We start from the raw sequence: 13520 nt of genomic DNA on the forward strand, positions 1-13520 counted from the left end.
TTATTACTGTTTTTAGTCTGTTTACCACTTTAGGTACGTAGAATTTGGAAATTGCAACAAATGTTGTCAGCTGGGTTGTTGTTCATTTAGATCCCATGCGACTTAGAAGAAATGTATAATACAAAGTTATATAATTTTAACAAACATACTTAATATTTTTATTAACGCTTGTAAAACTTCTAAAACAAGCAATCACATAAAAAGAAGTTTAAAAAATGCAACACGTAAGCCTATATACATGAGTGTATAGGCTCAAGAAACGTACTAGCTATGGGATCTAGTTACCAAATCCAACCATGCAAATCGAAGGTCATTCATTGAAATCTATTTGCTTTTGAGAACTGAATTTGCACGCAGGATTCTTGGTATTAAATTATTCAACTTGCAAAATAAATTGATATTAAAAACATTCATAATATTTAATTGACAATGATGATTTGTAGTAGCATCAGCACTCTTCGTAACGAAAGAGTAATAAAGAGTCATACTTCAGTAAGTTCAGTTATACTGCTTTAGACGCTGCGTAAAATATTCATTAAAAACAGACACATGTTGAATAAATAAGATTGTGTTATGCGTGAAGAAAGAGCTTAAAACTATTTCTCTTAGTGAATGACAGTAAAGGCTGGAATCTTTTTACCAACGAGACAACGTAAAACATCATTATCCATATGTTACAAACTTGACATTGAATATTTGTAATTAATTAAAACGTACGGATGTCAGATATTAAACAGACCAAGACGATTGTCTAAACTTTACGGTTTTGTTTATTAACTTCAAACAGTGTTTCCTCGCCCCATCTCCAGAAACGGACGCGTTATTCTGTCAGAATTGGCCCGAGGAGGCAAAAACATCGTTTTTTTTATGTAATTTACTCGAAATTCAAAATAACAAAATATTTAAAAGTGGCAAACAAACTGTCGTTGTCACGGAAGTTACTGTTCTCTCTTACACAACATACCATATACCTACGTTAATGATCAACGGGACGAAATAGTAAATAGCGGGAAACAAGAGTAAACTTTCACAAGGAACAGACAGCTAACTAGCTACTATTAGCAACAGGAAACCTGAATGTAGACGTTATGTCACAATACGAGCATGTTACGTCTACGGATCTATTTAAACTATTTAATTAACAAAATGACATTCGGGACTAAGAAACTAGATTCGTATATTCACGAGAATTCAAACAGTAACGGGCGCCAATACAAGCAAGTGAAAACAGAAATATGTGAACAATAAAGGGCAGTGCAAATACAGGGTCAAACACATTTGACATCTATAATTGTTTGCACAGAAAGAGTCCCCCCTGCCTATTTCCACCTTCGAAAACTAAAATTTCATTCTTCTATGGATAACTGCGGCCACAATTCCGCAAACTTTATTAAGCCAACCATGTAAGAAAGGCTTTATTCAATCGCTGTCACTCCAGTTATCTAACAGCAAAGATGATGCGGTGGGCGCCAGGTTCTGACCGTTAGATGGCACTGTAGCTTCCGAATCAGGTTCTGCTGGGCTCCAAATCAGAACGTTGGACGTTTGACCAGCGGAATACAATTCCTAAAACAATAACAGCTACAATAAAAGAAAGACACAAAAATATTGCATTACCTACCTGTCGATAAGGGTTGTATTCGCAGCACCTTACGTCGCTAAAGTGTCCCGCTAAGCGGCGCAGGTGAGCACCAGTGTAGAAATCCAACATGTTGATCTGGCGACCCGAAGGCACGAACGCTATTGAAGAAGTGGCACCGCCCTTGTATAACGTCATACCGAGGTAACGATGTTTTGATGGGTTGTCAATTCGACCGTAGTTCACTAACGTATTTTTGCCTGGATAAAAAGGGTTGTTAAAATCTAAAAAGGTATGTGAAAAATATTTTTCACCAACGTGTTTTTGCTTAAAAAAATGATTTTATTTTAAAATTTGTAATTCACTAACGTGTTATTGCCTTAAAAACGACAAAATGCGAGAAAAGTGGTACGCATGCTAACCACGATTTATTAAAAAAGAGTGGTACGCATGCTAACCACGATTTATTAAAGGATGTTGGCAAAAAAAGAAACTTTTTTATTATTGTTGAAGCCTAATTTCACTATTATTTACCGGTATCAGTATTCCACAAATGCAGTCGTTGGTCGGTAGCAAATGTGAGTAGATACCGACCATCCTCACTGAATAGAATGCTGTTCACACTTCCAGTGTGAGCTGTGCCGACTATTCGGAAAAAAATATCTAAAGTAAGTACAAATAAGTAGAAGTTTACACTGTTACAAATATACATAGCAATATTTGATCATATAGTAGGTTGGTGTACGATGGGACGTTTTCATTCTATTTCTCGTCCCATTTGGTAGTAAACATGAAATATTTACTGGACTATACAATCGTAGCCCTGCGACTCTAAAAGAGCGTTATTAATTGTTAATAACACGATTAGAAAATATGGGATTTAAGTGCGAACGGTATCCCATCTTACCCCACAGTATTATATCAAAAAACCCGCCACGAAATGAACACTCGATCATTGCCCAGAAGGTTTATTAATACCCATAACCACAACTGCGCCGTTTCCCTTAGCCCATACATCAAACCGACGCAGCGGGTTTAATTTCGCGATACGAGCCGCAGTTCACGCGGTTATAAGAGAGAGACGATCAGATTATCCGCCGACGTCAGTGAGGATTCATTTGAACAAGTTAGGATAGTGGATAAGGTTAATAAAAAAGAGCCAGCGTTAATCGTAGTTAAGCTGTAAGCTGATTAATACTGAACGTCAAACAGTATATGGGGATTGGCTTAATGATTAAGGGGTCGGGTTGCATGTGAAACGACTTCCACGCTTGTAGTTTGATTGATTGAATTGCGTTTGAAGCGCCGAATAGCAGTATGTGCGTTTATAAATGCCGAGTAATATACCATGTATTCAGGAACGTGTATCCTTTGTTTTGTAAAAGTAAAAAGCATAAAGGAAGTGCTGCTTTATAACAGGATGGATGTGGATTGTTTACGTTTTAAGTTCATCATAAGTTTACCTGGTCTTATACAAATTCTGGCTTCCAAAGAGAAAAAACACAATTAATGACTGCGGGAGTCGCCTATATTATACCGTAACAATAAAGATATATATTTTACATGATACGTGGTTTAAAAAATCTCTGCTTATAAGAAGCAGTGTTGACCAAAATTATACCTGCAGCTGAGCTTGCCGTGGTGTCCCCGTTGTGTTGATCGAGGTTGTGCAACACTGCCTTTGCTTGTCGGACGTCCCATAACAGAACCCGATTGTCTTCGCTGTGAATGTAAAAATATTGAAGATAAAATTGTCTCACAAATTCAGTGACAGTGTTATTTAGGAGTGCTTTGTTTTCCGCTGATGGCTCAAAATGTGAGGTTTATTTGAGTTTTTGGCGTCTGATTCTCGTCAACCTTTAGGCAAAGCCCACAGCTTCTGGCATTTCCGCCAGGTGGCGCAGCGCGACAAGCTGAAAGATTTACCTGCGGGCTGGCGGGAGAAAGTTAACAATTTCTACCCGGAAACTGTCGCGATTAGAATTCACTTGGGAGTTACATATTCAAGCGTTCACGTTACACACACGACAGTTTTACTTAATCCGCTTATTGGGAAAATGAACGCAAAAGCGGCGATCCGCGCTTTTGAAAAGTGGGTACCGGCAAACAAGGAACGAAAAGTGAATCATTAACATTCGACGACGAATATAACGGGATGGGAACACGCAAACATGAGACCACAGATAGACCTCGCCTTCGACACACAAGAATGACCCAGTTGTTACGTCACTGAACACACTGTTGCGTAGTTAACGCCGACGCTATGATTCAAACATCGCTCGTCCAATAGATTGACTAGCTTATCTCGTAAAACGGCGGTTAAGAATTCATGACGCCCACCGTTGCTAACTTAGAAATGTCAAGTAAAAATATCGCAATCTATAGACCAACATACAGTATTTAACTTATGTGTTTATATACGAACCACGCATAACTGTAGTATGGTAAAAATAACCGGCACCGTGGATAAGTAATGATAATGCATGTATAATAATGGAACTGAGTATCAACTTGCGGCAAAACTTATTTCGAATTCCGGGAAACAAGCAAACGGCCATTGAAGAGAAATGGCCGCGTGCAGCTCAAACGCGGAAGTTGGGTTCAAAATTTCCGCATAACTCAACGGTGCTGGGAATATTGCTTTCTCTTTGCACCCGCTGTGATAATGCGGGCAGGCGGACAAACCCACTGGTTCGGAATGACGTTATTAATGACGTAGCAGGCCGGTACATTGCTGTAAGTTAGGCACTGCTACTGAATTGAATTGATCACGAAATATTAATGCGTGAATTTTGGCCTTAACACGGGATTGGAATTCAATTCAGTTTGTTTATGATTAAAATGCATTTAACGCGGTTTGAGCTGCGTTGTTTTATTGACTAAAATACTAACACTAGAATAAGCTCTGTGGTTTCATGGTAATGATTTTAGTTGATTTTCGTTTGTGCGCGGTTTGGGTTCATGGGGTGTGCCGGTACAGTGCGGATAAAAAGTGGCAACATAGATATTACGTGTTGTGACTGTTTGAAACCTCAGTAGATAGCAGTGGAGTGTCTGTAGGCAACAAATTCAAGCTGTTGGTCTCACTAACAGCCTGAAATTTGATTTACCTAATGCCAAACCACTATTACAAATTCTTAGATCCAAATTGACAAAATTGGCCTTTTCGGTACACACGTCATTTAATTGCTGACTTTATAGAACCAGTATTCCGACAAAGCACTGCTGTTTGGCTGGTAGCGCGATACTTAACTGACGCCTGCAAATTTTACATAAGCCATAATATACCTCTGTGCAGTGATACTGAGTTGTTATTTATGGAGCTACGTAAGGTATTTACGTGCTAGCATATACGCATCATCTATTTGTCCGTCTGTTTAGATAACCTATAAGACGTATATTGCGACTGCATATCTGACCAATCTGGACACTGACGACCCAGTCACCTGACCATCTTAATGACTAAGCTGAGCTGCCTTCCTCGTGCTGAGCAAGCTATGCACTGTATGACGCCCGCCACGAGAACACAGATTGAATAGGCGGTCCAACCCAATACGCGAACACCAACCTAGTGATGCCGTTCGTCATTTTAAAAACTCGTTATAATTTTATTATTCTGATTTTTTTAGGTTTTGAAATAGTACACTAATTTTTTTTGTTCTAAAATGCGCAAGGCAATTGGTTGAAGCGATGATATCATTACGAAACTTCAAAACTATATTTAGATTTTGTGAAACCATAAGGTATAATTGAATAAAAGGGATTTTAACAAAAAAAAAACGAGAAAGCGGTAACACTGGTCACCATTGAGCCTTTAGTCGTCTACCTATGGCATAGAGCAAACAGGAAGTTAATCAAGGCGGTGGAACACCGGTGTCGTGCCTGGTGCGCAATTTACTTAGATCGTCAGAACACTTTCCTTATGCAGCAAACTATGCAAAGTGGTGAAGCTAAATGTAAGCACGCCTTTAACCTGCTGACTGTTAAAGCTTCTGTCTGGCATTACATATACACTGTCATGGGTGGAAACTTTTAAGCTAAATCTGTACGATCTAACATAAGCTGTATAACAGGCTGTATTCGGTCGCACTGCGAGCACGCCAACGCCATTCGTTGAATACCTTTGACTGAGTGGCGAATGTGCGTAAGTAAACTGAGGGAGTGTGATAAATCAGCTCACAATAGATTCGCGCGCTTTTTACGCTCAGAACAGCTTGGCGTATTCTGCTGGTTCACACATTGCGCTGTTGGGAGCCAATACTCGGACGCATATATTCGGTACGCTTGCACTTAGCGGTTAACCCTATATCTATAAATTGGAATAACGCTACAACTGTATGCTCGCATACTGCCATTAGCCATCTACAAGCGAAGAAGAGACTGTGGCCACATAAGGGCTGGGCTGGTTTAAGATAAGTGCGTGTGTTTGCGGTGAATACAGTCAGTTAAAGATTAACGAATGCTGCCATCTCGGCGGCCAACAGTGGAAAATTTTCAAAACGCTGTAATCCCAAATGCCACAAGTTCTTGATGTTAAGTTGCTATTATGACGTAACTGAAACGCTCGGCCGTGTTAAAACGTAACTGATTTCAATCAGGCGATCGGGCCTTAATAACTATGCAGGTATCCATTAGACAGCATTCCAAAAGTAAGTTCAACTTAATACGACAAACCCCATGAGAGAACCGCTTCGAGACCGCCGCTTATAAAATAGGCGTCGTGCCCACAGCGCGTCAAGTTTCTTTTAATTGAAAGAGATAGGGCGGCTTACGCGAGTTAAACCAACTAATCTTATATATATATAGTATGGATATTGTTAGCACATAATGTCCCACATTTCTTAATCGTGTTTTTATCAGTTTACAGCGTTTTTTAAGATAAACGGTTATATAAATCATTGAATATACTTTGTTTACTACCAAATGGGGCGATAAAAAAAATAAAAACATGGACCATCTTACCCCAATATGCTGTAGAAAAATTATATGACGTAATAGGGAAAATCGTGAGCAGAAGTGACTGCAGTTTCGTTATTGTTGTTAGTTTCGTTGTATTGTGATGATGCAGGGACAACAAAGGGTGAGAAAAACTCTCCGATGACGAACTATTGTTTCGTTTCGAAAGATGATTGTATGCTGATACGTGACAAGGAAACTTTCGCGGAACAATTGATTTATCACAATCAACGGAAGGCGGCGCTTGCATAAAAGCATTGTGCAAGGGATAACGCATGTCAGCGTAAATTCCCCAGCAGAAATAGAATACGTTTGCAAAATGCATATTATCATGGAGTATTATTAAACATTGAAACTTTTAACGCATTAAACGTTCGGTTTGTTATTATTACATAAACCAGCGAAACGAGTAAGTTACAACTTACAAAATGAAAGTTTATTAATTCTGTTAAAAATATAGTAGGGTGGGGAAAGACACCTTTAGCACATAATATATCCTGATCGTGTTTTAAACAATTAACAACAGACTATGGGAGTCGTGAGGATACGGTTTTATAATTCTTTGAATATTCACTGTTAACTACCAAATGAGACAAAACTGAAAATGAAAACATTTCCCATCTTACCCCCACCATACCTTATATAGTAATAGCACAGTAAAAGTTTGACATAAACACAAAAGTTTCCGATAAGCAACACAGTTTTAAAACAGGTGTTCACTAGGGATGCACATTACAGAATTTCGAATCCGTGAGATTCGAATCTTTTTGTATTCGAATCTAATTACGGGATTCGGTATTCTGTTTAATGACGTAATTACACGTCATCTCATATACTATATTAACAATTTTTGAAACTTATTAATTTTGAAAAAAAATATTTTTGTGTTTGTGGGACTTTCAAGCGTAAACGTTTCGTAACGTCTTTTCATAACCTGCTATACGTTTCATGACGCAAAAACTACCCAATAGTACAATTTTTGATCATTTTACAGCTCATGTTCCAACAAGGCGGGTATGAAAGAGTCAATAAACTGACTTATGTGGGTAAAATTATTTTTTCCTATAAATATAAAAAGATTCGAAATTCTAGATTTGGAATTCTAGATTCGAAATAAAGTATTCTAGGATATCCTAGAATACCTAATTATTCTGTAATGTGCATCCCTAGTGTTCACACGGTAACCTTACCTTCCACTCGCGAGAACATATTCATCTTTTGGTGACCATTTTACGCAGAGCACGGTATCACGGTGACCTATCACGAAATCGAACATTTTCATATGAAAGGTCTTTAAGTTTTCATAAAACAACAAATTTTCATGTGATAATTCCAAAATAATCTGCGTTTCAATCAAATATTTTTGGATGAATATGGAGAATAAAAAAAACAGCCGTTGAACTAAACGAATATTATCACAAAGCAGGATTTCTTTTTTGTAATTCTGTACCATAAGACATTACATAAAGCAGAAAGGACCCACATTATACAGTATTTTAGTTCATTTGAAGGTGTAATTACCGCAACAACACCGTTCAAAAAAAAACGGTGAAAGGCAATTTTATCCCGATAACGGCTACACCGTTTAAGCAATAACTGCCTGATAAAATAGCTATCTTTATACACCAAAAGCCATTTTACTGGCGATTATGTTTTGTGACGAATGAACAACATATACAGTAGGGTGGGGTAAGATGGGACATGTTTTTAATCTACTTTCTATTTAGTAGTAAACAAATAACATTTACCGAATTATATAACCGTGGCCTTGCGACACTCATAGACCCTTCTTATTGTTAAAAACACGATTAAGAAATATGAGATTTAGGTGCTAACAGTATCCCATCTTACCCCACAGTACTATGTCTAGAACTAGATAGGGGAAAACAAAGAACTGGTCAGTTGTTGGCATCGGTATGCCACGAGACAGATTTGATAAGTAAAGTTAATGTTTAATAGACTAGTGATATATTAGGGGTCATATGGCCTATTTTGAAGTGTGTGGATATTTATTCCCTTTTTGTATTAAGATATAATTATAATAGATTAGATCAAGGTTTACATTGGTATATCATGGGCTTACTCAATGTATTTGGTATGACATAGTACATTACAACCTCAAAAACCTCATACTCCTACGTTGTTAAACCCTAATGCCGCATGCCTACAAAATTCTTTCCACCGATCTTAACTTTAAATAAAAATCTCTATTGGAACAAACGAGTATATCATTTGTTGTGTAATGGTTATGCATTGGTTACAAAGTGTTTTTACAAAATTAAACTAAACACAGAGTTTTTATGAACCTATACGTCGTACGAATGCCAACCAAGTCAACGTTGTAAAAGTTTAAACAGACTTTAAGACGAGTTATTTACAGCGAGCAGTTGGATTGAAGCTCGTACGAGATTTACAACGGGTTTACCGACTCAAACAGGCACTGGTTACAGTTTAACCGAACGCCGGGATAACGGTCGGTCATAAACGATGCAAGAATTTGTTTTATTACCGGGCTAATAGCAGCTAGAAGCGACTGTAAAGCATGTGATGGCCTGCCCGAGCATGCGACCTGTAACGCCATTTTATGACCATTTACGTTACGGTGGCTGAAATAAACGATATTCTCATGACTAAGAATGTGCTGGGGTAAATTTGAACCACTTTAAATAAAAGGCATAAACGAGAGGCGATATAGCGCGATTAGAGTAAGACAGTAAGTAAAGGGGAGAAATGACACGCATCCTGAAAAATTGATGCTCTAGCACCACCTAACGAGCATAATATTATAGGAAATTCGGCAAGGTAACTAACATGTTGTTGCACCCTGATATTTCTAATCCAAAACTGATAATTAAGACAACCCATAAGAGCCCACTAAGTTTGAGCAATTGTCGATAAGTGTCTTACCCAAAGACCCCTATGACCGGCCTTGAACCTATAACCTCTGGGCTAGAAGCTTGCTTACCATTGTGGAATCTGTCATATTTTATTTCGCGCTATTAGATTACTTGTACATCTACAAAATCATACACGTGCTGTTACTACAATTGAATAGGAAAACACACAAATACTGTTTTAGGTCTACAATATACATCAACTTTAAAAAAGTATCCCATTTTTATTAACATGGAAAATGAAAAAAATACATAAGGTAGGAAAAGTATGCAAATGCTTAAACTGCTGTAAAATCCACAATATACATATAACACAAAGTGTCTTACCTTTTAGAGTATGTGAAGTAGCAGAAGATCGAATATCAGCAAGCCTTATGTGGTCTGCAGATGCAGCTGCAAATATACCAATATGTTATTTAAGGAAGAAATAAACAGTCAACCTCATGTAGTATGAGATAACGACAGTGGAATAGACATAGACCCCAGTGGGAATAAGGTGTAGTCTGTTTCATGTATGTCTATCGCCATGTCTATTTCATACATCTCATGCCCACTTACGAGTTAAGTATGCAACTTTATTGGTGACCTTTTTTGTTGTTTTTTGGCTGACAGTTTAGACAACCATAAAGGGAAAACTGGATTGAAATAATTGCTGTTAAAGGTCTTGCCCGAAGACAGATTCCCCACACTGGTAGAAGCGACAAGCCTTGAACCCATAGAGTTAAAAACAGACCCGCTAACCACTGTGCCACGACACAGTACATGTAATAAACTGACCTGCTATCAGAGAGTGTTGGGTGGATATTGGAGAAAGATGGTGATTATGAATAACACAGTTGATCTCCAATGTTTCTGCAGGCTGTTGACAAAAATAGATGATGACACTTTTTTTATAAACAAACGTTGTATATGTAAAAAGACTGTAGAAACACTACAATCTATGTATGTGGTTTAGCAACCACATTTTTTATTTGACACTCTCCTTAGTTTTTACACAAGTGTGTACTTAACAGTTACACATGTCATTTTGTTGCTAATTACCCTCTCTCTTTGTTAGGTGTAATTAATTTGATTTTTGTTATAATATTTGAAATTTGATTATTGTTTTTGTATTAAACAAAAAAGTGTTTTATGATTGGTTGAATCAAATCATTGTGCATATATATATGGATTGTATACTTATTTGTCACGCTTTATAAAATACCAGGCTAAATCAAACGCAGCAGTTACTACCCAAGTTCCCATCATTAATTATTGAAACTATACTTTATGCATTATGCCTGAATAAGAATATAGAATAACATTAAAAACATTTATCAACCAATAAAAAAATGACATGGTATGTTGTACAATTACCCTTACCCTTACTATTATCAATTGATAATAATCTACAACAGTGGTTCTTAAATAGTGCGTTGCAACATGCAACAACATGATACGTCATTAAAATTTAAACTTTTCAAGGGGTAAACACTACCAGTTTTTGTATGAAAAAATACAACTTTGATAAAAAATGTCGCTAATATATTTCCATATAAGCTGATGCTTTGCAAGTCCAGCAAACAACTTTGAATGCCTTGCAACGAACAGTTTGAGAATTACTATAACATAAAGACTAAAGATGGAATGAAATATTGGTAACTATCTATTTGTACCCCATAATTTTTAGACTAAGCATTGAACGAAATAATGCTAACTTATTAAAACTAAATATTGAATAAAATAATTCTAACTTATTAAAACTAAAGATTGAATGAAATAATGCTAACTTAGTAAGACTAAATATTGAATGAAATGATAGTAACTTACTCTCAATCTATTTGTGTCCCATATTTTAATTGTTCCATCAAACGCAGATGTTACAAAGATACCGGTATCATGGGGATACCATTGTATTGAACTCATTGTAGATTTATGCATGTATTTTTTCTGCCTTGTTTTGCTGTATAAAGAAGAGTGTGTTAAATGAATAATATATATATATATATTTATATGTTCATATATGAACAACTGACTTAATATTGTAACCAACAGAAAAAAGTCATTCTTTTAATTAATATTCCAAAGCTAAATAAAGTTTTCTGCAAAAATATAGAAAATTATAAAACTACAAAATAATAGATGTATATATAACATTATTACATTAACATACATATATTCATCGTCATCAATGGTGATTAAGTAATTTAAACAGTATTGTGATGCAAATTTTATTTTAACTATTGCATATCATATACATACAAGCTACAACAAAACAATATGTTATGATAGCAGCATAGCACTTCCCAAACAGTTTAACACACAAATTATAGCGGCACTGTACAAATGATTTCTAAAAATATTTGTACATTTCTTACAAAAAATTAAACTAGTAATATGTTCTTTGTTAGGAATAACCATTTATACTTATATAAACGTCCTAAAAAAATTGGTAAAGGTAAACCTTAAAAAAATTAAAAAAGCATTATTTTAGGGGGCTCTGTAAAATGTACAAAAATTTGTTAAAATTACCGCATAATATGAAATAATTTGGTTAGCACTGAGATACAATATTATCCTTACCTACCAATAGTAGCTATTTTGGGTAAGCCCCCTTGGCTACTCTCATCTCTTGCTAGTTTCCATGTATCATAAATGGTGATTTTTTTATCTGACCCGGCACATATCAAACTGTGAAAAGATTGTCTATAAATGTTAGTTTTAATGCAATTCAGTCATTTCAGTGTACCGGGTTGTGTAAATATATGGATTGAGTCTGGTAGGTTATTTTCGCGCATTGCAGGCAGTGACAAATGTTATAACACGGGTGTTCTATTTCATACACCTCGTGCCTGCTTCACAGTTACCACGCGTGAAACTTCAGGGTTACTGATGATTTCCTGGAGGAATTTTTTTGATTTCTTTACTTAGGGTTAATAATTTGAACCCATAAGAAATAAGTGGATTAGATCAATTACCGATAAGCAAAAAAATGCCCACAACAGTGACAACAGCAAGTCTTGAACCTGAATCCTATGAACTAGAAACAAGCACACAAACCGCTGTGCCATACCATTCCGCAAGAGATATATATTTCAACAAATAAAAATCAAAGTTTCATCTGTTATTGGGTCCTAGTCGGGGTTATTTTCAAGGGTTGAATTAGCATGTCGCAAATTGAATTTTGCGAGAGATAAACCTTCTTTAGCAATGGACAAACGGCTACAAAACATAGAAAACAACGACCTTCATGTAAGGCTGCGTACTCGCAATGAGGACAACGTACTAAGCAGACAAAAAATTATTTTATGTAACAATTCGATTGTTTTGTCAAGTTAAATGAACTATTGTTTGTCATTATAAATGGTTTTGTGAAAAAAAAAAAAAAGAATATATTCAATATAATAATATACAACACATCATCACAAATTCACAAAGCTTACTATCTGCATTCGGTCTTCTCCAAATCCATCGCAGAAATACTGTTTGGTGGGATGCATTGAATTCGTGTCTCCGACAGTGTCAACCTATGATGGAACTAAATATGTAGGCCTATACAACAGATAGTAATACACTATGGTTATATAGGTGTAACTGTAAGTGGCTGGGGTGACATTTAAAAACATGGGCGCCTAACATGGGTATGCAGGGTATGCGTGCTGGCGTGCATGCCCTGGAATAAATAACGATACCCTATGTGAATAATATAACAGGTATACATACTACATAGTAACAGGTTAATTGGTAATGCACCAATTAAAGATAATACCTTGGATATATGACAAAAAGAACACCAGCGTTTTTCCAAAAATATGCACTTAACTTTTTGAAATGTGTGGAGATTGGACTATCAGTTTTAATTCTGCAGTTTGTTATTTTTTAAATAGAAACATAACACCCTATCATACTTTATTTCGCCCATCACTATAAATAATATACATATAATTAAATAATATACCATACCTCAAAATACGACCCAGTTCTATTGATCTACATAACCACCTTGGGTTGCGAGTCCCTAAACTTCTATCTGAATGTAATGTTGTGCAGTAGGACATGTTTCAAGACTTTGAGAAATTGTTTCATTTTAAACAATGCTTACACCATTTAAT

General features: G+C 36.2%; 1 protein-coding gene across 2 annotated transcripts; it reads right to left on the bottom strand.

Moving 5' to 3' along the window:
• Positions 1-1160: 1160 nt before the first annotated feature.
• On the bottom strand, positions 1161-13512 carry LOC149735684 (DNA excision repair protein ERCC-8-like). 2 transcript variants are annotated; one of them, XM_089879145.1, is made up of 11 exons: positions 13372-13512; positions 12852-12935; positions 11992-12099; positions 11239-11371; positions 10207-10288; positions 9757-9822; positions 7726-7792; positions 3201-3301; positions 2114-2224; positions 1622-1839; positions 1161-1566 (listed from the first exon to the last, which is right to left on the bottom strand). In XM_089879145.1, exons 1-11 carry the CDS (start codon positions 13464-13466, stop codon positions 1420-1422), a joined length of 1212 nt encoding a protein of 403 aa, XP_089735271.1. In that variant the 5' UTR covers positions 13467-13512; the 3' UTR covers positions 1161-1419. The 2 variants fall into 2 exon arrangements, with proteins under 2 accessions (XP_089735271.1, XP_089735270.1); XM_089879144.1 differs by having other exon boundaries at positions 2114-2242.
• Between the last annotated feature and the right edge of the window lie 8 nt (positions 13513-13520).

Source organism: Ciona robusta, chromosome 5 (genome assembly GCF_009617815.1).
Source record: "Ciona robusta chromosome 5, ASM961781v2".
NCBI lineage: Eukaryota > Metazoa > Chordata > Ascidiacea > Phlebobranchia > Cionidae > Ciona > Ciona robusta.